The 24,822-nt window shown below is 39.2% G+C and overlaps 2 protein-coding genes across 2 annotated transcripts; one reads left to right on the plus strand and one right to left on the minus strand.

Moving 5' to 3' along the window:
- Positions 1–32: 32 nt before the first annotated feature.
- Positions 33–20,808, plus strand: uhrf2 (ubiquitin like with PHD and ring finger domains 2). The gene is made up of 16 exons (XM_077736837.1): positions 33–420; positions 7,577–7,978; positions 8,310–8,602; positions 12,402–12,620; positions 12,696–12,805; positions 13,584–13,770; positions 14,009–14,132; positions 14,759–14,866; positions 14,948–15,052; positions 15,503–15,609; positions 15,718–15,880; positions 16,367–16,504; positions 16,607–16,931; positions 17,275–17,423; positions 17,513–17,611; positions 18,029–20,808. Exons 1-16 carry the CDS (start codon positions 268–270, stop codon positions 18,173–18,175), a joined length of 2,829 nt encoding a protein of 942 aa, XP_077592963.1. The 5' UTR covers positions 33–267; the 3' UTR covers positions 18,176–20,808.
- Positions 20,809–21,133: 325 nt separating this feature from the next.
- oaz1b (ornithine decarboxylase antizyme 1b) lies at positions 21,134–24,498 on the minus strand. Its single transcript, XM_077736838.1, is given in 6 exon segments — positions 21,134–21,857; positions 22,090–22,175; positions 22,690–22,862; positions 22,930–23,016; positions 23,018–23,075; positions 24,074–24,498. Coding segments are annotated over 6 exon segments (660 nt in total). The 5' UTR covers positions 24,199–24,498; the 3' UTR covers positions 21,134–21,726.
- Positions 24,499–24,822: the final 324 nt, after the last annotated feature.

Genomic DNA, 24,822 nt, shown 5'->3' on the forward strand with positions numbered 1-24,822 from the left:
GCAGGTCTCGCGGGGAAAATCTCGCGATACTTAATTGGCGCCGCGACCTCATGTGAAACACCATCCGCACGAGCCACAGAACACACTACCCGTCCTCCAACCGACGTTTTTGTGCCTCTGCGGCGAAAAAAAAGCGCGATGGAGACACGGATTGTGTCTGCCTGAAACACCAAGGGCCTTTTCGGAAATCGCCATTATTCCCAGATACCACCCAGACGCGTTTTTTTGTTTACAGTCCGGATCTATTTCAACAGGGGCGGCACGACGATGTGGATCCAGGTCCGTACCATAGACGGGAAGGAGACCCGAACCGTGGACGATCTTTCCAGGCTGACCAAAATCGAGACCCTCCGTGTGAAAATACGGGATATCTTCAATGTGAGCCCCCAGCAACAGCGTCTCTTCTACCGGGGCAAGCAGGTAAGGTGCTCATACGATCATGCAATGTTCCTCATTAAAAAACAAATACATATATATATTGTGGCTGCAAAAAATATTGACAGTGGATCAGTGGCTTCCTGTTTTGTAGGAATTCGCCAATAGCTGTTGTGCAATAAGACACCCCATTTGATCCCTTGTTTTCAAGCGTGGTCCCGTCAGTCACGTCAAGTTGTTTCCAGGATTTTAGTGCATACAAGAAGCGTTGTGGACTTGTTTGTTTACACTGACGCTTGAGAGAGCGAGAGAGAGAGAGCGAGAGAGCGAGAGAGCGAGAGAGCGAGAGAGAGAGAGAGAGAGAGAGAGAGAGAGAGAGAGAGAGAGAGAGAGAGAGAGAGAGAGAGAAAGAGAGAGAGAGAGAGAGAGACATAGAAAGGTAGAGCGAGGGAGGGAGAGAACCTACCCACCCATTTCAACAATAATGTTTGCACGTTAACATCCCATGAGGTTTTCTTCATTAGCTGCACGGAGGGAAAGTTTTCACCCTCTGTAATAAAGTATAAATACAGATAGGTGGGTATATGTGATGAAAAAAAATCTGAAGTATAAATTCAATGTTGAAAGCAGTCATTTCTGTTCTAACTGTTCTGTTACAAATCTATAACACAATTATCCTATGTAATTCATCAAATCGTTTTCCTTCTGCTCATGTTATGTCTCATCTAATTTCCTTTTATCCTCGCTGGAGTCGTGGGGGTGCTGGAGCCTGTCCCAGCTGTCTACTGGCCAGAGGTGCGGGGGCACACCCTGTATCGGTGGCCTGCCAATCGCAGGGCACAAGGACACAAACAACCATTCACGCCCACACTCATACCTAGGGTTAATTTAGAGTGACCATTTAGCCTACAATACATGTTTTTGGAATGTGGGAAAAAAACAGACTACCTGGGGAAAACCCATGCAGGCCCGGGGAGAACTGTGACATCCCTTGTGGCTCTTGAAATAAACGAATGAACCCCTGTCTTCAAACCTAATTCCAGTTCCTTTCATTGATAAATAATTATAAATCTTTATCCTTTAGTCTTTAAAGATGCGCTTGAAATCCTAATCCTGCCTCCAAACCCTAAAACGAAACCTTAATCTTGTCCTCAAAATTTAATCCGATTTAATACTGTCTTCATCAAAACTCAATTTGAAACCCTAATTGTCAAACCCTAATTTGAATCCCCACCCCTTTCTTTAAAACTTAATTTAATTGAATAACCCTGCATTCAAGATCTAAGTTAATTGTATAGTTCTGTCTTCAGACCTGAATTTGAACTGCTGATTATAATTTAAAACCTTAATCCTCCAGCAAAACCAACTATGGCTCTCTTCTTTCAAACTATTGAAAAAAGACCATAAGATATCTATCAATCAATTACGACAAATGCTAGTGATCGACCAATATATATATATATATATATATATATATATATATATATATATATATATATATATATATATATATATATATATATATATATATATATATATATATATATATATATATATATATATATATATATATATATATATATATATATATATATATATATATATATATATATATATATATATATATATATATATATATATATATATATATATATATATATATATATATATATATATATATATATATATATATATATATATATATATATATATATATTACATTTACATTTTGATTCATCTGAATATGCATTTTGAAAATTTGCCATTACTCCAGAATACTCCAATATTTTCTTGTCAGATTGACTATGGAGGACAATATTGATGATAACATTTGTAATTATGAATTATTAATATTTTGTATCTTGACTTTATGGGTTTTATTTAAGTTATTGTCAGCTGAATCCCTGTTGGACATTACCTAAGAAGATAACATTTTTAAAAAATAATGAATGAAAGTGTTGTTTCTTTGAAAAGTACTTGCCCCACAAAAAGGTTCACTTAGTTTGAAAACTAGCATTTGATACCCGCCTTGCCTCACGGTTTAAATATTAGTAGGATTACGTCACAAAGTAAGGTCTTGGGAGTCCTGGCTGGGCTCCCAATGGCGAGGCCCATGCGACTACAAAATTCTGCGTTTTCTCCTCTGTCTTGTTGGGGGAAAAAGTGCAGAGGGTTGATACGGGGATTTCCGAGTGGGAAGTTGAATGGAAGGAGCCAGCGACACCCATTACAACACGAGCTGGTGACCTCCCGCACATGGGAAAAGCTCCGTCTTAATGCATTTCCAAAATGGCGTCTTGTTTACCCCCACTACACCTCCCCTGCTCAAGCTCGCTGCAAGCAGTGCGAGGGTCTCAATGACATCGCAACTTCTTCCCTCGCTTGTTGGTCTTTTATTCGCCTCCTTTTTAATTGCACCAATGCGGCCCCTCACCTCTGTCGTCTTTGGCGACACGAACGCTTACTTCCACTCGGCCTTTCAGATAAAATAACAAAGCAAAATAATGAAAGGTCGGCTTGATTATTATATGCTTTAACATGTTTCAATTGTTACCAGTTTGAACTGTTTTGAGCTGTTGCCTATTGTCAGCCCGTAGGGAAAGCTTAACACAGTAATACACACGTGTGTACTTTGCTGTGACCTACTTCAGGCTGCAGTTTTGATTATTGCACTCGCACGGATGTTTTGATGGCTCCACTTTGGCCAGTTGATTCAGCCAAATTTTCTTTTAATTTCTTTTCGACACCCATATTCATCATTGACAGTGTCCAGACGAAGCCCTTAAATCAAGCATCTTTGCAGACCATCTACAACTCAAGTACAAGATCTGAATTTGAAACAATGTTTTCCTTTTCACCTTTTTGACTTCAATGTGCTCTCGGCTGTTGAAACGTTTCATAACTAATCAGTTAAGGTTTTGGTTGACATTTTGGCATTTTTAAATGTGGGAAAAAAAACTTTTTAATGTTTGTATACAAATCCTTGAGGGTCTCGGGTGCTTCACTATCCATACATAAAAAGCACGTAATTACCTATTTTTAGACATTTGTCTATGAGAAGCCTTTTTTTTTTTAAATTTATGCAATGTTATGTAAGAGTGTCTTATATACAGTTCACGATATCAGGCAAAACAGCACATTTCTCTATCCTGTATAAAACATGCAGAGGCATGCAGTAAAAACACCAACAAAAAAAAAAACTGGTGTGATGTCCTTGCTGTTAGGTTGAAGTCAGCTTTGTTTTTAGGCACTGCATGAGTTAAATGAGGTGGCTACAATTAACCATTTATCAGACTGTAAAATTGGAATGGATTGTTGGACAGGGACATTTTTTTGTAATGTAACAATTCAAATCTTTTTGAAAGTCTATTCTGTTAGTGCCAATACGATACTAGTGTGAGTGCTTAAATCTTTTTTCAGTATTATATTTATTTTAGAAGGGTTTTTTGGCTCCCACTGTTGTTTTTACATTACTGGGCGAAGTCCAAATGGTTTATTTTAAAGTTGCCGATTACTGTTTGTAGGATAAAAGCACTTCAGCCTGAATCTTAGTGATTGGCCGGCACGCCTAGTGACCCGCACTATTGTTTTTGGAAATGTGACCTATTTTGCTCAGCTCTATGCTGAGACAGGCTGTGGGCGGAGGACGAAGGCAAGAATCGGTTTAGATGGCCGCCAAGGCCATGGTGGGAGGCTCTGATTTCAAACCATTAAATCCTCAGCGAAAACTCCAGTTGGTCATTTCACCCGCTTGGAAATCTATTGATCACAACAAGGCTGTGCCTAAGGGGGGTACATGGTTTCAAATTTAAATTTGTTCTTTGACCTGATTTGATCAAATTATACCACTGATAAAGAATTAGACCACCTTTAGTGGTAATGCCCATGTTGTCACATTTGTGGAAATTATATGGCTTGGGAAAAAGCTTAGTGTTCTGTCTTTACTTTGGTCTCAGCTACTTTGTGTTATAATTTCTCCAAACCCTCAAGCTACAAAAGCTGCAATTAACAATTCCATTATTATTAAAGACCTCTGGAGATGTCAAGACTGCAATGAATAGGGCTTACCTGAAGCTACAATTGACTACTAATTTAACATTCTACCCAATTACATTTTTAATTGTTGAGGCAACACTTAAATGACAAAGTTGTTAAATTACCTTGTGTTGTGAGCAGTTTTGGCACCAGCATGATGAAATGGCTAAATGGTCATTTTACCACCACCCATTGCATTGCCTGTAAATGGGTTGAGTTGTAGGTACCCTGTCAAATTCAACTACTGTATTTTCTCGCATATAGGCCGTATTTGTCGCTCAAAAATATGATGACTGAATCAAGGGTACGGCTTATATACAAAACTGCGAGGTGACAAAGACGAAACGTCATAATGCAAGACAATGCGGCTGATACGGTCATTATTTAAATTCAAGGGAAAGAAAATCGTATCTGCATAAAACGTGAAAAGACTCATTTACTTGTGCCTGCCATTGCTCGCCCAGTTTTCAGTTTAAACGGATTATGTTAAACTTGTAGATATCATGTTAATTGACCAAAAGCCTTCGATTGGTGAGGAATCACTGCAGACTTTGTATAATCGGCAAATATCGTATTGTTGTCCAAAGGATCGATCGTCTGATCGGGCTGTCTTAAAAATTATGATTTACACAACTACTGCCTCTATAATGAGGGTTTCGTTTTACACTTGGTAAGTAGGCAGACACTCCAGAGGCACGTCTTTCTAAATAAATCATTGAAAAAGTCAATTTTCCGCAGTGTTTGTGTTTTCATTTGAACACTGGGCGGGCTGTTGGCATGCTACAATATCCGATTCTTTCCGACCCTGTTGACAATGGATCAGATAAAAAAAAAGGTGACACAAGTTCAAATTCGACAAGATTTGCCTCAACCTTCTAGAAACGAGGATACACTTTTCTTATGTCTGCTTTTTTTTAGACATTGGTCGCAGGTCTTTTTCTCTCTGCTTAATATTCTGTGGTAGACGCTACCAACGTGCTGTTTGAAAGACTGCATCTGGGAAAAAAATGAAGAGAAATTGGCCATGTGTAGAAAAGTGCTCATTTCATTCCAATACACAGGCACACATTGGCGTTACTACAGAAGTGCTATGCCTTATTGGACGTTCCCCTTCAAGTTAGAGCAAGTGTCTCCAGTCTAGCTAAAGCTTTGTTTGGATCTGATGTCGTTGAATGGAATACTCTGACATTTCATGAGTCATAAAATGAGGATACCATATGAAACGTGTTTTCAGTTTACCGCATTATTGATTACCATGAATAGAATATACCCGAGTCTTGATCGTATTAGACAGTTTCTGCCCGGTGTGAAATCTGTACGGATTTCAACTAAAACGTCTGTTTTCTATGCGACGTGTGCCTGCCTGTATTCGACTATTGAGCAGATTGTGTTGGAAGTAAGACAGTCAGAGAGAGGGGGGCGATCAGGCTGGTGGTAATGAAATCACTGGAGGAAAAAGCGAAAGGCGGCTGCATGCGATTTGGTTTTAATGCGGCACACGTAAGTTTTTTTTGTTTTTTCTTGAAAACCTTGCCGCCTTGTTTACAATGCGCACAAACAGGAAAGGTTAAACAGGGACGTTAAGGGAAGAGGTGGTGATAGGGTTTCGCAACTAAGATCTAAAATTCATGAGGCGATTATAACTTGCATAGGATAAGGGTTATATTAATGGAGCCCCTCAATGCCTTTAAATATGGGTGAGATAGGTTTGCCTTTCTCGGCTTATATGTGAGTAAATACAGTAATACTTAAAGGAAAAATTAAATACATTTAAAAAAAAAACAGACCTTTTTTTGTCTGATGCTCTGAAAATTACACATTCGGGTCTCATTTCAAATCACATGATAGGACATCTCTGCAAATTCAGCAAAATGTAAAAGGCGCTGCAATAACAATAGTTAGTTATTTACATGATTCAGGTTCATTTGCAATGGTGGATGAAGTTTAAGGGGGGAGGAAATGGGGCCTTCTCTCGATTGGTCGTCATAGCAACCCTTTTCTTTCCCTGTATCATTTTTGGTAGAACCCCCCTTTTCCAAGAAGCACGGGCTGTGCCGTTTTCCTCCTTACTTTGGTGCACATGTGCCATTTTGTGTGTGTGCCATTATAAAACTCATTTGACACCATGCTTAAATGCCACTGGTGTGCTTATTGAAGTGTTCCTTCCAATGTCCTCTGTAAGCCCCAGCGTGCGGCGATCGAACGTAGTTGTGTAGCTCCTTTGTCCTTGGCCGGCTGCTTGGTGTTTTGTTCCGATGGCGATGGGTGGTTTATGAACTAAAGCCTTCCTGCAAATAACCAAACATAAAAATCAGGATGCATGGAACAAATGCATAGTACTTTTAATTTACAACTATATTACAAACTGTTATATTTTGAAACACAGTACAAGTTCACACTTATAAAATTAGCCTACATTCACAGTCAATGCTGTGATACTCCATTCAGAATGTTTTAAATGTAGTGTTTCACTTTGCTATATTATTATTTCAGAGCACTTTTTGTGGAACTCAATGATACGTGAGACAAAACAAATGTGACTTTAAATGTTAATGCATTGGCTCCATATTTAAATAAGGACCAGCATTTCAGTCTATTGTTGACACATTTGTCACAATTTAACAGTCTTCTGCACTTCTGTTATTGCTCTGTAAATATATTTGTCTGTTCTGCAGCAGCATATTGCACTGATAGTTTTTGCTCCCTGTTTTGCCGAACAATGATGGTTGACTGCATACTCTATTATCATTAGCTTTATATCTGATTTGTAGGTTTGTAAAAATCTTAATTAAAATTAATACATGGGGGGGATTTGGACAGAAAAATGGCAATGCATTTGGAGGATGAAGGTAGCTTAATTTAACATCACTTAACATTGTCACAAATTAGTGAAATACTTTTCTATCTTGACTCTGGCAGCATTTTTTGCTCCCTAAGTGTTTTGAAAAGATAAATGGAAAACAGGAATTATTATGCTCCTTTTTCTTTTTTCTTACTAACTGATCTAAATTGACTTCTGTTAGATTTTGAGTAAATGAATGAGCTTGAATGAGATTGTGTATGTATATATGACTCATGAATAAAGAAATTGTCTAAATTGATTCTAAACTATTTTAAGTCAACTGGATTTTGTATATCAAACACCTCTATTTGTTTATTTCTTTAGATGGAAGATGGCCAAACGCTGTTTGACTACAATGTGGGTCTCAATGACATTGTCCAGCTGCTGATTCGCTCACAAACAGATGCTCTGGACAGCCCCATGTCCATGGACCAACCAAGCGTGGCATGCACTTCCACCCCTGCCCCAGCTTCTGCAGTTCCTTGGGCCGAAAGTCCAGATCGCCCTGCTCCCGTCTCCCCCACAGCTATGGAAACTTCCACTGATAAAGACAATGACTGCAGCGACACGGCCGAAACTGCAGACGATACAAAGGTGGACGCTAATGTCCCCAGTTACTCAGCCAGCACCAAGAATGGGTTGGAGGCACCCAGTCCAAAGCGAGACACACAACCGCCGACATCTAGCAAGCACACACTGTCGAACCCAGGAATTGGGATGTACAAAGTATGTCTGGGATTACCTACTTGCGTTTCAATTAGGGCTGCAGCTATCAATTATTAAATAATTGAAATTTCCAGAATATAGGATGAAATAATGTCCTAACCTAACCTTCCCAATCAATAAAACTAAATACAACACTTTAAAAACAAACCACTACTGTTACTCCAATTAACGAATCATTGAAGCACCAAAATTGAATTTGACCCATTTTTCTAATTAAATAACTCATATTACTATTCAACCAATTAATAGCTGCAGCACTAGTTTTAAATGTTGTCATTGTAAGTACCTTTTGTATTTATAACGTTTTAACGCCACTACTTTATACCTTCAGATAAATGAGCTGGTAGACTGCAGAGACGCGACTGTGGGCGCCTGGTTTGAGGCTTGTGTGGAGAATGTGACGCGTGCCCCCAAAGGACCAGTTAAGGGCAAGGTGGGGCGGCCCCCCAAAAGGACTAATGGAAAGCTGGAGGGTGAGCAGGGGCAGCAGCCTCTCAGTTCAGGCCAAAGCACGGACACTCCTATGAATAACGGAAACTCGGTAAATTCCGAAAGCAACGGAGGCTCCACATCGAAGACAGATTCCAATGAAGAGGATGTCATTTATCACATTAAATATGAGGAGTAAGTGTTTTTTCATTGTGCTGGTAAATAGTGAAGGATTTGATTTGATGGTGTTTTCAGGTCATTCCATGTCAATTCAGTCAACCATATCCAATTTCGATAAAGCTGCAAGAATAATTCCTATGACTGGAAAGCTGAAGTCCAACATTTCTGTAAGATTGAGTTATGGAGGTATAATGTCTTGACATGAAATAAAATATATGATTTCCCCCATAGTCCAACAACATCAATTTCAAAAGGGTAGGACCAGGTTCATGTTAAGATATGACTATTTGAAAATCAAAAAGAGTGCAAAGGGCAACATGGGTTGGAAAGGTCAAAAGTTCATTAGGTCATATAATCACTCAATTTTTATATGAAGCATTCCTAGTTGTAAGCATAGTTTTTGTATACAGTTGAGTTATCAAAATAAGAGATGTTAAAGTTAGATTTGACATGGAATGACCTTTTTTTTGTTGGTTCGTCTGAGTCTTGGCTCGGGTCTGCCCGTGTAGAATTGATTTGTTCTGCAAGGGTCTTCGAATTTCTAAGTAAGCCAAGATGCTTCCTCATGACATGAAATTGCCTTTTTTTTCTATCTGCCCTCTGATTGATTGATGAACAGTTTATGGTGTATCCTGCTTTTCTGGATGAAGGTCCCTTGAGGTTTGTTATTTTATTAGACTATTGGAAATTTAAAGGTTTAAATATGACTTGATTTTAATTGCATAGTTATCTATACAGATGTGTAGCTGGAGACCAGTTTGTTGTTTACCCAGTCTTTTCAGCTAAAACTCATCTTGACCTAATTGAATTTAGGATGCACACTCCACATTCGCTCCGTCTCCAGTGACAATTTTAAATGGAATGTGGCAAGTTGGATATTTACTAAGCTTGCCCACACCAGCTAAGACCAATTTGCTTGGCCAAACCTGCCTGGGGAATTCTGTGAAAATCCTTCACTTTGAAGCTGAAATGTCTATATGCAAATTGAATAATCCCACAATTCTCACGTGACCAGTGGTGCATCAGATTGCTAAAGTATAATAACAACATCATTTGCCAATCAAATTGCATCGTCTATCCACGTGTGTGGTGAGTGGCATCTTTTATTGCTTCTTCACCAACAACCTGCCCAGCACCTGGCTTAACAAATAATTTGGATTTTTTTCTACATTTCATTCAGAATTCGTATTTATACACATATTTTTGAAGACTTTTACTGAAAACCAATGACAGTTTATTCATCTGTGGGCACCAATTATTGCAAGCATGGGTACACACTCTAATCTGTGGCGCTCTATAGCATACAGTAGGAGGCAGTACATTTTTACATTGCAACAGCCAATAAGCATCCTTCCTCGACAACATTCTCCTCAGATCAGTGTGTGCAGATAGACAGTGTTTCTAGACTTTTGGTATGGCGGTCTAGCAGTTTTCATTTTGGATATAGAGTGCATTTTTACATTGCAACATCCAATAAGCATCCTTCCTCGACAACCTTCTCCTCAGATCAGTGTGTGAAGATAGACAGTGTTTCTAGACTTTTGGTATGGCGGTCTAGCAGTTTTCATTTTGGATATAGAGCGATTTAGAATTACTATGTTTGGAAATGTTACTTTGATTAGTCACTTTAGTTCTTTAAAACCAAACTTTAAAGTAAATATTTTAGGAAGCTCTTTATTTATTTCCCAGTATTTAAAGGCCCTCTTCATAGACCAAAATGTGGGAAACCGTACTGGGAGTGTTGTTGCTGTACCAGTTACTGAGATAATAAGCTTGCATTCCTCGTCTGTTGCATACAGCATGTCAGGGCGTTTGTGGAACGGCAGTTTGGCTGTGATTGAAGGCAGTGGCGATAAAAATGTACGCTCGCTTCGGCAACAGCAGCCCGCAAATTGGACTCTACCTGCCACGGATCTCCTTTTTTCCTATTCAGATTAATTCTGGAAGATGTCGTCTCCATGGTAACCACTGCATTCTCAGAAGCGTTACTTTCTGTCCATCTTTTGTCTGTAATTGGTGTGAGCGTGTCGTCGTTAAGACCCGGCCGCTTCAGAGCATGCAGTGTTAGTATTTTTGTGCAATTGGAAAATCCAAGTGTTTCAAAATTGCTGTTTGGAATCAGCATTGTTTTTTCTATCTACTTTATTTAGGCAATTGATAATTTTTATTTCTTTCTTTCTTTATTTTTACTTGTCCACAAAGCCCATCAATGTGATGGAAATATATAATTCTTCCACCACTACCTCTGGAGATAATGGGGAAAATTTAGTGGACCCTTGGCAGAACTGGAACCGAGCACAAGGCATTTCTTTGTTGAAATAATTTTTAAAAAAAACATGCACATGAGCGCTATTGTGTATTTGGCAATTGTAAGTCGGTGGCAACTCCACTGGGTTATTTTTTATATAGTAGTATTATAAAAGGCAAAAAGCAAGACAAAAAAATATATTCTTCCCTTTGCTTAGAGCTTCGGTATTCAATTATTCTCAGCCTTTGCACATGCTTTCAGCTTTTATTGTAAATCATTTTTCTTACATCAGTTATTATTTATTTTATTTTTTTATACCCATCCTCCTCTGCGTCATGTTCTTGATTAATGAAAGGCTGAGGGGAGATGAGACCAAGGACAACAAAGGTCCCGGGCTGGTATTAGACCACAGCAATGTTTTATCAGAGCCAGCTGCGTAGCAGAGCCTTTTCCTGTTCTTTTAAGAGACCCTGATCGTCAGCTTTTCGTTTGTCTTCCATTGAAATCGTTTTCTTTCTGTCAATGGGTTTCTTCTATCGTCTTAGGAGCAGGAGGGTGGGTGCCATTTTTTTTTCGTGCTCTCTTGATTTCACACGTACACACACCCAACCTCATTTTCCCCTCTAAACACCTGCTTGGAAGGACGGTCCTGAAAATAGAAAGCAGCTGCATGAGGCGAGCCGCCATTTTTTTTTTTTGGTCGTTGGTGAGCAGCGTTTTTTCTGAATTTTATTCATTTAGCAATTGTCAATATGGAAATATTTGGATGTGAGTCAGGGGGAAAAATGTACGTTCGGCTGCTCTTATTACATCACACCATTGTAGTTCCTTGACTTAACGTGGTGTTTTTTGTGAAAAATAAGGGATGCTTTACGAGAAAAATTCAACAGACTAATGAGAATATGCAATGTACTGTGCAAGATATTGGCTTCATCTAAAATTGTCAATCTTTTTCTGACATTTTATTCTTAATTTATGTGTTATTGGCATAAAAAACATTTAATCTCTTGGTGACAAAATTCATTCAAAATGTAGCTTTTTAAAATCACTTGTTTTTTTCAGATAATTAAATGTTAAATCAAGATTACAGTAAAATGCATAATGAACTAATAATGAATACAATTAATATAATCTACAATTTTATGTACAATCCAAATTAGATACAACAGGCATGTATTGTTCTTTTTGGCTATGACATCTGATTTTTTTTTTTTATGGCTTGCACCAACGCACCCTTGAAAAGAAGACATCTAATTAGTGTCTAATTTAATTATTGAGCCCTTTCTGGCTTTTTCTTTTAAAGTCACTTGCTGTTGTATTTCATAGCACCTTTAATTATCATAGGATTTAACTGTGTGAGGAGTAAAATATATATGTTTTATTTCAAAATGGTCTGTCTAAAGTGCACATTTTCACTTGTTTTGTGCAGTTCTGGTACATATATAACAACTGGAATAATTCTGTTTTGAATGCTTGCCAATCATCTCCTGTACACATTCTTGAGTGGGATGTCCTCTATTTTGGTTGAATGAAACAAAACTAAAATGGCTTCTCCTCTTACGTCAGCTACCCTGAGAATGGTCTGGTGGAGATGCGAGCAGCAGATGTGCGGCCACGTGCCCGCACCTTGCTATGCTGGGACCAGCTCACGGTGGGGATGCGCGTGTTCATCAATTACAACATGGAAACGCCGGAGGAGAGGGGATTCTGGTTCGATGCGGAGATTCAGACCCTTAACCAAGTTTCCCGCACCAACAAGGAGCTCCGAGTCAAGATTTTTCTGGGGTCAGACACCCATTTCTTTAGCCCCATGCTCCTATTTGCTCATCATTTGCTCACGTTGTTCTAACCCTTCTCCAGAGGTCTTATCGACGTGATCGGGGATTGTAAGGTTCACTTCTTGGATGAAATCTACCAGGTGGAGAAACCAGGAGCTCCAGCGCTGTCGGCTGCAGATGGACAATTTAAACGTATGATCCACATTCTTAATGGAAAATTAATCCAAAAACTCACAATCCAGTGTCCATACCTTTTTTCCCAAGGGTCGCTTTAAGACAAAAAAAAATCCAAGAATACAAAGCACGACTTGAAATCTTTCCAATGTTTTTTTTTTTAAACAAAGGATTGGAATCCACTAAAAATATGGTTTTAAATTTGATTCATTCATTGGCTGCCATTGATGGAAATAGGCATCCAATAAATTTTGACTGGGTAGGTTGGCAAAGATAATTCAAGTGAAACTTGATCATTCAATGCCAGCTTTACCAGTTGAAATGCATTTAATGTTTATGATTGTCAAAGGCACTGTAAGACATGAGAGCTATAAGACAAAAAAAAATAATCCATAAGGATGTTGAGAAATATTTCATGTTTAATAATAGTGAAACAAATTATGCTTGACGACAGCAAATAATGTCAAGAAGATCACAAGTAAGCTTAATTTCTCTTATTGGATTTTTAAAATATAAATTATTCAATAGAGAGTCACTGTTCAAGTGACTAGCTCCGTCTAGTGTCAGAACTGATAAGTAGGTTGGATTTAAGCTTCTTGTGCGGGCCATATTTGAGTATATATAATTTCAGTTTTTGATTAAAAACTGTGGGTCGCAGGCAATCATTATTATTTAGTAATTCAGTAGCATTGACCTCAATAGATATATTGTATATATATGGATTGGACGTTTATTGCTATTAACAATTGGAGGTTCAACTCATCAAATGGTGCTTCTCCTTTTTTTTCTCCTGAAGGGAAGAGCGGGCCAGAGTGCAAGCACTGCAAGGCTGACCCGGACGCAGAGTGCCGCTTCTGCTCGTGCTGCGTATGCGGCGGAAAGCAGGACGCGCACATGCAGCTGCTCTGTGATGAGTGCAACATGGCATTCCACATCTATTGCCTCAACCCGCCACTGTCTACTATCCCAGATGATGAAGATTGGTGAGATGTAGCCGCCATATTCAATCTATTTTAGCATTATTCAATAGTTGGATGTTTAAAAAAAACACACACACACACACACACAACCAAACGCTCGTGCTGTGGTCCCCCATGTGTTGTTGTTGTTGTTGTTGCATAGGCAGGAACATCCCACACTCCTTATTGCTATTTATAGCTTTTCCTGTTTTATAAACACCACAAGCTGACATTGACGTGTATTTCTTTGTGTTGCTGTCAGGTACTGTCCCACCTGTAAGAATGACACCAGTGAAGTGGTCAAGGCTGGGGAAAAACTCAAGGCCAGCAAGAAGAGGGCCAAAATGCCCTCGGCAAACACAGAGAGTCAACGGGACTGGGGCAAGGTGCGTGGAAGGTCAATTAAAACTACAAGCAAAATTTAGGAGATGTTGCACCCCCGTTTTCATGGAAAAGGGGTTTATGCCAAAATTTCGAAACAAACAGTCTTTGGAATTCATGTTTTTGACACCAGTATACACATTTCTGTTTGTGTTATTCTACATGTTCTGCATTTGAGACGAATAGTTGCTGGAGGAATTAAAATAATCTTACATCTTTTCTTTTTATTTCTTTAAGATATATGCCATAATCTACACTACTGGGTGATAGTATGGGGGTCCATCAAATCTAAATAATATACAATAGGATATGTGTGCTTACTTAATAGGGGCTGGCAAACTAACAGTCATTGGACTCCTTCATTTTCTGCAATTTTCTTGCCTTCTATGGTAACAAGAACAATGCTGTTGAACAGACCGAGCCATTTTCCTGGACATGCCGTGTGGAAAAATACCTTGTTTCTTTTTCCTGTCTTTCGGTTAATTTAAAACAGCTTGGAATATGTAGTTTTATGTGGGTGCATTTAACAACCATGACTTCACAGTGTGCAGAATCCCAAATTCTGTTTTATTATGTTACGTGTTAAAAAAGAAACTTTATATGCTTATACATTTTTGTGGTGTTCTTTTAGGGCATGGCCTGTGTGGGACGTACCAAGGAGTGTACCATTGTTCCCTCCAACCACTACGGACCTATTCCCGGTGTTCCTGTTGGAACAACTTGGAAATTCCGAGTTCAGGTTGAGCTGCCGTCTTGTTGCTAGGTACAACCGGCAGATTACACGATTCATTTTTTGATGCCTTTGCTATTGTACACACAGGTGAGCGAGGCTGGCGTGCACAGACCGCATGTCGGTGGCATCCACGGTCGCAGTAACGATGGCTCCTATTCGCTCGTGCTGGCGGGGGGCTTTGAGGATGAAGTGGTGAGTCTTGTTTCAAAGCTGTTGCTCAACTGCTGGCCCATTTTTTTTGTTTATTTAATGGCTATTCATGTAAATAACGGCACAACTATGACAAAACAATATTATATATACAATTTAGAAGCCACCAACTTAAAAAAAAACTTAGAAGTATTTGATTTTCATTGTATCTTGTTATGTTACACCTATACATGTTTTCACAATTAACTTTTTAGGTATTTATTTAAACTGCAATTGCGTGAATGGATCGTTTAGTGCGCTTAGAACAGTTGTTCCAAACATAACCTTTGTTTTCTATTTCACAATATTCCGATGAGTCTTTTGGTTACTTGAGAGTAAATCACAGAAAAAGAACTGTTTCACTGTAACAAAGCTCACATTAAGTCTTGGTTTCCATTCTGCTCATTGCTTGTTGATTTCCTGATGATATACTGTATATATGGCCTGATTTAGGACCGAGGGGACGAATTCACATACACAGGCAGCGGAGGCCGTGACCTCTCTGGAAACAAACGCATTGGTGAGCACTCATTTGACCAGACGCTGACCCACATGAACAGGTAAACCTTGAACTGAATAGTTTTAATTTAAAGACCACATTTGAATTTGGACATTGGCTTTCACCGACAGAACCTTTTATCCTGTTTAAAAATTGGGCCTACTTTCAGAGCTTTGGCCCTCAACTGTGATGCTCCACTGAACGACAAAGTTGGAGCAGAGTCGCGAAACTGGCGAGCAGGGAAGCCAGTACGGGTGGTGCGCAGCTCCAAAGGTCGCCGCATCAGCAAATACGCCCCCGAGGAGGGAAACCGCTACGACGGCATCTACAAGGTGGAGAGAATGAGCACTATGTTGTGTTTGGTGTTTAAATGTTATATGTGGTGAAGATGTTTTGTTGCTTCTTCCCTCAGCAGAACAATCTCAGTCTATCAGTCAAGATGATTATTAAGCGACAATTAACCATACAAACACATTGCTTCACATATGTACTCACATAGGGCGGACTCAAAAGTGTAAAATTTTCCCAAAACGGACGGGGTGCACAATCAGTTGGTGTGCCATTTGTATGCACAAATTTCAAGATTCTGTAGACGTTGCTGCATGTCGCTGACAGCTTTACAGTTTGGGTACATTGCTTGCTGATGCGCTATATTTTTATAGTAAAAAGACGAAAGTGATTGACGCACATGTGTATATCATGCTCGATGCATGGAAACTTTTGCAGTCGATGATAACGTACACAATTTGAAATGATCAAACAACATAAAATACGGGAAGAATGTATAAGTTGACCGTATGTATTTTGTTTTGTTTTAGGTGGTGAAATACTGGCCAGAAATTGGAAAGTGTGGCTATCTGGTGTGGAGATACCTGCTGAGGCGGGATGATCAAGAACCAGCACCTTGGACCCCTGAAGGACTGGACAGAATCAAGAAATTAGGTCTCTTGATCCAGGTAAGGCAGCCTGAAATATTGCTTAATATGAGTTTCCAATGAAGGGGTTCTCCCATCTACAAAAGTTTTTTTCTCTACCATTGGCTGTCTTTGTGTGTTCAGTATCCACCGGGATACCAGGCAGTTATGGCAAATAAGACAAAGAAGGAGGCCATCGCCCGGCCCGGTCGCGGTGGTCGCGGCGGTCGAGGTGGTCGGGGTAGTCGAGGCGGTCGTGGTGGTCGTGGTGGTCGAGGTAGTCGGGGCGGTCGGGGTAAGACTCATTCTGGGAGGGGCCGGGGGAGGGGCCGGCCCCGGAAGCACCCCAAGGTGGAGAAGGACGAGGACGACGACGACGAAGAGTACGAGCACCTGATGGCTGCTGTGGAAGAGGATGAGGATGTAGAACCGCAAAGTAACGGTGATCAGAAGATGAGCAGGGACTCTGGTGAGTTTTTCCTTTTGTTTTTTGAAGAAGGAGAAAAGACATCCATATATAATTATTCTTCATTCAGACCAGCCTTATTTTGTGGTGAAATAGATCAGCAAATACTACTTCAATCTCTTATTATTATGCCAAAGGTAGTTTTGTCTTGATACGTTGCTGAATGTTTCTGCCTGTAAAAACCAAATGGCTCCCATTAATATATTTTTTTTATTTGAATGTATTTTGATTTTGATCCCAGAACTTGAAAGTCTTATTTTTCTCTTGTGTGAATTTTGCCTTTTTTTTTACAAAAAAATGTTAAAGGGAAATAGCAGAAAACTATCATTTTAAAAAATATTCCCAGATTTCTCACCGGCACCTGAGCCGCCCTCTAAGCGCATAAAGGTGGAAGAGGCATTCGTGTTATCGGAGCAGCAGCAGAAGTTAATTGGAGAGGACGTGGCCAACAAGAAGCTTTGGGACGAGGCCTTGGGAAATCTCACAGAAGGGCCGGTATGTTGTATAACGTTCGCTCCCATCGATTATTGGATGTTTTCTGTGCCAAAATAAGTGAAATCTAAATCTTCCTTTGTCCTTTGGAGAACTTTCTGCGTAAGATGGAGCAAATTTTCATGTGCGTTTGCTGCCAGGAGCTCGCCTTCCAGCCCGTCACCACTGTCTGCTCGCACAACGTTTGCAAGGTTTGTTACCCATCATCTCAAGTTTAATATCATATTCAGATTTAATTGTCAAATCCAAAACCACTAGCTTTAACGAAGGGGAAAATCCTTCCAAAATGATTTTTGTCACGTTTTACCACATTCTGCTTATGTTGGAACTTGGAAAACAGTCACAATTTTACACTGACAATAATTTTCCTGTGAAATTAGAAACTTTTGTCATAATTTTACAACATTCTTTTTAGACCTTTCCAAATAGAACCCTATTCACATAATTAACATGACTTCTAATTCATAAGAACACCCCCCCCCCCCCCACTCCACAGAAAGTTCCAATTTTACCAAAATAAGTCACATTTTTCCCCCCTCCATGCAAACAACACAGGAGTGATAGAAACTTCAATACAACCTCCAACATTTCCTCCCCTGCCTCCTTAGATGTGCCTCCAGCGCTCGTTCCGGGCCGAGGTGTACACCTGCCCCGCTTGCCGCCACGACCTTGGCAAGGACTACGGCATGACGCAAAACAAGACCCTGCAGGTTCTGCTGGACCAGTTCTTTCCCGGCTACACAAAGGGCCGATGAGATCCAAGCCACTCCAAACCAGAAGGCGCGTACACACACACACACACACACACACTTACTTACAAATACTGTTGAAAGCTCCACTTTAAACATGATTGCACTTCCCTCAATGGGCAAACGTATAGTGCACACACATACACATACACAAACACACACTCGCAGCCATTTTATGTCTACCGTACAATCATTGAGCACACAAAGCACCTCAGTAGGTTCTGACCTCATCTGTTGTCTCCATAAACCTCACCAACTTGAGATTTTACACATGGACTTGAACGCACGCATTCGCAAGCTCGCCACGCACACACACACAAAGACACACACCGGACTGAGAGAGTTAAAAAAAAAATAGTCGGACAGAGGCTTTTAGCTTAGTCACTGTGGAGGAAATTTTAGCAGATCCATGTCTGTCAGTCTGCATTTTTGTGTGCCATACATTGATGGACTTTGATTTTAATGTCTCGGTCCAACTTCTCATTTGTGTTGTCTTTGATAGCACACTTGCAAATCCCAGATTACACCGATTTAGGCCGGCGTGGCTCCGGAATGCTAAATATTTTACATTTATGCCTCTTAGTTTTTCACGGCAGAAAGCATAGTGGTAGGAAAACCAAGCATTTCTAATCCGAAACTATTCAAACAGGGACTTTTGGCAACAGTGGCTCAAGCCTTGTTGTTCCAGTTCCTACTATGTCACTGTTAACATTTTTTTAATAATTCTGTAATCTAAAGAACATTTCAAGACTTTTTTTTAGAGAGAGTGGATATTGCTGCTGTTCAATTCCCGTTTCGAGTGCACAGAACTCAAATCAGGTCTAGTTTCTACTCCGTCATTTTTGTCAGTAAGGATGGCCCTTTTGTGGAATAGTTTGGACACCTACCATAGGAGGATCATTTTTTTACATATTTTCTCCTAATGTGTGGTTGGTTTGGTGGCAAGAAAACACTAGGCATTTTTCTTGGAATTAAAAAAAAGGACCAGTACAGTACCTTGGTCTGTACTATACAGCCAGGTGTCGGAATTGGTATCGAGCTCCAATAAATAGCACTGATTTAATGGATGGATATCATGAAACATACATAAAAACATTGAGAAAAATTAGGCCAACATAAATAGATGAAAAGTATTTTAAAATTACTTTTCAGTCATTCTGTATATAGTATCTAGTCAGCCTTCACATTAATGAAGAATGTTGTTGAAGCACTTGTTTTACTTCTCATACCAGCTACTAACATGCTTTGCCTACACAACAATGTGCACGATATTCCCGTAAATTTGCCTAATTGTCCATTTAGGAACTTGGAAACATTCCAAAGACATTAGCGACCCGCATACCTATAAAAAAAAGTGATGAATAGCTCAGAACGACCTTGTTAAACATGATTGCTTGTGTTTAGAAATTCAAATGTGTTTGAAGTATAACTCAAGGCCATGTTGTTACCAGGCAAACCAAGGGATGCTTGCACAAATATGGCGTGCGCTGTGGAAGGTTACATCGTTATAGGATGTAAGCAGGGGCGGAGCTATAAAAATATTTTAGGGGAGGACCCCCTATTTTGGGCTAGCAAATATTTCATGATTGTATAAGACATTATTAATTCTTTGGAATGATAAATATTCTGCGCAAATTAATGTAATATAATACAAAAGTAATTCAATAAGTTTTGATTTGTGTGGCAATTTTGTGGATGAAAGATCCTCATTTTTAGATTGAAACACATTTAACAAATTGCCATATTACAATAATTTGAATTCAATATGCTTATCCATATTAATTGCCAATATGGATATAGCTTAAAACAATTAGATACTGTGTTATGGCTCCGCCCCTGGCCTGTATATCCATTAAAATGAGACAGGGTTGGTTGTATTGTCTCTACCTGTTTTTTTTTGCCCCAGATATGACAACAGATTTTTTTGCAACTGATATTTTACTACTGATTATTTTCCAGTTTATTATTATTTTTTTGTTTGACTGAATTTTTTTACTTCAAAAACTTATCTTCCAAGTTACTGGTGAACTTATTCCACTATTTCCTGAATTTCAAATTTGTTAAAAGTCATTGAAATTCCTCCTTTTGTGGTATGGTGCATTCAAATGTTGATGGTCGGCAGGGTGTTTACTTCCTTCACGCTCACATTTTACAGTCCTGCATTTTTTTTTCACGGCGGGCTTGTGGCGTTTGCGCTGATGTCGTCTCTTTCTGTTAAATCATTCAGGTTTTTGTCGTTCTTATTTTTCACAACATGCAATTTTAAATGGTCTTTTTAAGGCGAACTGTGATGTGCATTAATGATTCGTTTTGTTTGTGGTTAACTAAATAGTGCCCTTTCCTGCAGTGACTTCCTCCTGTACGTGAACCCACAGTGCTAAATACCCTTTTTAGACGTCTCGTGGACGCTTGGCTTCAGTGCTGTGTCGTTACTATTCTTTTTTTAATAACTATTGCACTCTTTTCAAGAATTAGTCGTTTTCGTCAATTTTTACCATCTATGTAGGATTTTAGTTGCTTTCCTTCCATTTTATTGTGTCGAGCACATTCACCCACCCGTCTGACAAGGAGTTTCATTGCTTCAAGTTTTATACATGTCATAATACTTAATATGTACCTATTAAATTTTTTGGATTCAAGATAGCTGAATTTCTTTTATCTTGGTGCATGATTTTAATAACTATACATTTAGGTTGAAAAGGATTGACTTTACACTGCAGGTACTTTGGGACTTATTTTGTCCTGTATTTGTTCTCTAAAATGTCAGAAAATACAAGTTAATTTGGGGAAAAAAATCTAATTTTGATTTAACCGTCTACACCTCGTCATTTACTGCACTTGACGTTACATCGGTTAATAATTGACTAAAATGTCATGCAGTTGGAAAATGTTTTTCTTCCCCCAAGTTTGCTGGCCAATTCCCAAAATATATTTGAAAGCCACCTCTATAAAAAAAGAAACATATTTGTTTGAGTTTGTTTTATTATAAGATAAGCACAATAGGTATACAGAAACACTAAATGTCAAATGAACCCAAACAGAATATAGAGAGCCATATTCAGTCGAATCAGATCAGCCCCCCCCTCACATCAAAATGCCAAAACATGAAAATAATGCAATTTACATGTCAAAATTAAGCAAAGAAAAAAGCCCTTTGGACATTTCCCTTCCTGCCTTTCACTAAAATGGTCCAACTAACAATTAAAGTACCGATCAACAGGGCTATTGAGATAAATGAAGGTAATGTCGTGCTACTCAAGTGGTCCCCCTGAAATATTCAAACATGATAGCCATTTTGTCGCTGCAGTACCATGCGTATGTGTTTATATAATTAGGTATATATTTTAAAAAAAAGAGAACAAAAAAAACCCTGAACTTTTTTATGTGTTGTACATTCAAACAATGGAATGATTCCATGAGTAAACAAAGCAGAGCTACTAACGGACAGCTAACACTAAAGCTGAAGCAAAACTTTCCTTTCTTACCAAAGGGAACTCAGGAGAGAACACAAAAAAAAAACAACAACAACAAAAGGGGCAGAATGAGAGCCTGAGGGTCTAATCCTCGTCGGAAGAGTCCCTGTCAAAATTGTATGCCATGAAGAGAACGTCAGGTCGAGGTGGGACGAGGGTGTGGCCCGGTTTCACGATCTCGAAGCCCAGGAAACTGAACGTACGCACCAGCTTGGCTAAAAAACAACAACAACAACAACAAAGGTAAATAGTGCATACACTCAAACATTTTTAACTTATAACAGTCTGGTAGTGTATTTTCCACAATCACCCAAAAAATTAAAAGCACAGTAAATTGACTGATTTAAAGCAAAAAATAAAAATACTTTTAACTACTTAGTTACTACTTATAAGACAATGTTGAATTTTGTTGTTTACAATATGCAGAGGCCAGGTATTTATACGTACCACGATCATCCCTGTTCTTGTAGAAGCAGACAAACACGCTGACTACTTTCAGATGTTCTTCAGCGTATTCCAGCAAAGATACTAAACTGCAGACAAAACACTTATTTAATACTCAAGTAAAAACATGAATACTTCACTGATGACACTAAAATGGTGACAATGGGATAGATGCCTTTTTGCCTGACGACAAATGCATTTATGTATGTGATATACAGTAATATCTTGTTTAAATAGGTTTCAAGACTTGCCACAATAGGTGAATGTATACCTTTAATGTATGGACTGAGTTTTTATAGTGTCTTTTTAATATTAGTTGGACTTTTAAAACCCTCTTTACTCTTATCGATACTATTATGCTACTCCCAAAGATAGACACTGCTCTCTAGTGGACAAGGAAATATTAATTTGCTTGTTTTTCTCCATTTCCTATTTGTATTGTTCTGACCCAAACAGCTTGACGTAAAATGTAAGCAGCAAAACGACTAATCTCGCAAGAATTTTAATCCTAGGGCATTATAATCCATGACTTCACGATGGTAGTACTGCAACTGATATAGCATAATACATGGACAGATTGTTTTTCATAAGCAATGTTCTCACCTCTCCTTACTGCCTTCGGGCAGCGGGTCGAGAGGGATCTCCACGTAAAGAGCGCTGCTGCTCACGACAGCGTCCCATTGAACTGTCTTGCTGACGGTGGGACGACTTTGGAAGTGAAGTATCCCAGGGCGACCACTGCCCTCCGGCTCCTCGCTGACGGTCAACTTCAAGTCCTGGCGGGAGATGTGAGGGACATCTTAGAAGGGGGACTACTTTCGGGAGGGGGATTCAAGACTTTACCGAGTGGAGCAACCGAGCTGCAGGAGCGTGATCCCGTGTGCCATTCCCTCGCCCACCTGGGATCTTCAGGGGTGGGAGAGGGGCATCAGGAGCACCACAGAGGCCCCGGGCCACGGGTACTACTACTACTACAGTGCGTTGACAGACTGCAAAGAGGACACAGAAAATCAGGGTTAGTGTTGGGACCAAAATTGACATTGTAAACTTAGAATTAAAATAATTGCATTAACTCTTTCAGGGACGGTGGTCACTACAGTTGACATCTATAAATCGTGGGTGTCCAAACTGCAGTTCTTAGGACCCGCAGAAAATTATTCTAATATGGAATAGGGCCAGCACAATAAGCCACAATTGAACCTACATTATCATTATCTTATGGTCAACACATGACACTATGTTGTAATCAATGCAAGAAACTAGAATTATAGCATATTTTTACATATATGCATTTATTTAAAAAATAATGTGGTGAATTGATCTACCTTGGTTATGACTTTATAGTTCTACTTGTTTGTTTCAGTTCTGTAACTATAAATATATTTTTGCATTATCCTACCCCTTGCGTTCACACGAGCGACAGGAACGTCGTTACGCAATGTGACGTCATTACGCAATTAGACGTCATAACAACCAGAGCTTTGTCTTACATAACCTGTCACTTCTCACGAGACAGACGTGGCTCACAGCGTTCAATAAATCAAAAGTTAATTTAAAAAATTATTGGAAATCTCACCCGATGCCTTCTCCGTTACTAGATTTCAAATAGTTATAGGAAATGTAAAGCATATGTGGCGCAAGATCTTATTAAATGTGTTAGTGACACATTTGGGCAAAACAACGAACGCGTCTTTAAAAGCTTTAATCGGGCAACAATCAGAAAACTGAAACGTCGCCATCAACATAGCGTGGAATGGAAAAGAAAACGCTTGATCTAATCGAAGATGGTTACTAGCATGAAGCTTTAACCATATTCCGCCGTAGACGTTGATTTAACAACCCATTTTCTAATGTCAAACTCAAAGGGTTACAAATGACTTCGATTCCCACATTATTTACTGTAAATTGACATTTAACGATGACCCCCTCCCCCACTCAGTATTAGCATCCATAGCTCACTAGAGCTAAAGCCCACTTGGTTACTTACTTCGCAATCATGTCACAAATACCGCTACTTAAATCCGCCATGGTATTGATGGGCTGTTGTTTTCCTTCCTTTTCTCGAGCAAAGCAATGACTATTTAGGATCCGCTGGAGGTTGGATTTTATCATCCGGCCTCGGGTAGAGACACGAGCGATCTACTGCTGCTTTCCTCCCTCTATGCTCGTTGAATTGTGACCGAAAAAGAACACAGTAAAGGGAACTTGTTTGCTGGGTGTCAAAGTGTCTGGTGAGCGTTGACACACTTCCCTTTTAGGATGTCCGCTGTCAAACTAAAATAAAAACACTTTCTTGTCACTTCAAAAAATACTTTATCTATGCAATAAAAAATGTTATAATTAATCCTAAATTATTAGAGATATTATTCACACTAATCAACACATTTTCTGGCAATATTATTACAAAATGTCATTGAAAGAAGTTTTATTTTTGTAGGGACATAAGCGGATCCCGCTGACGAAACATAGTTGTGTGTTACGCCTCTGATGACGGGATGTAAATGCTAACGATGCTATTATGTACGTGGGAAATTTTTTCCTTGAATGTTTTAAAGAAATATTTTCAAGAGACGATTTTTTCCCGTCACAAATTTACTGTGTCACAAAATCTTGGCGCATCATGCACGTCTTTTGTTCGACAAATAGAAAAATTCCACGTACATAATAGCACGTCGCATTTCACAATTCCGTCAACAGAGGCGTAACACACAACTATGTTCTCGTCAGCGGGATCCG

Source organism: Stigmatopora nigra, chromosome 17 (assembly GCF_051989575.1).
Source record: "Stigmatopora nigra isolate UIUO_SnigA chromosome 17, RoL_Snig_1.1, whole genome shotgun sequence".
NCBI classification, from domain to species: Eukaryota; Metazoa; Chordata; class Actinopteri; order Syngnathiformes; family Syngnathidae; genus Stigmatopora; species Stigmatopora nigra.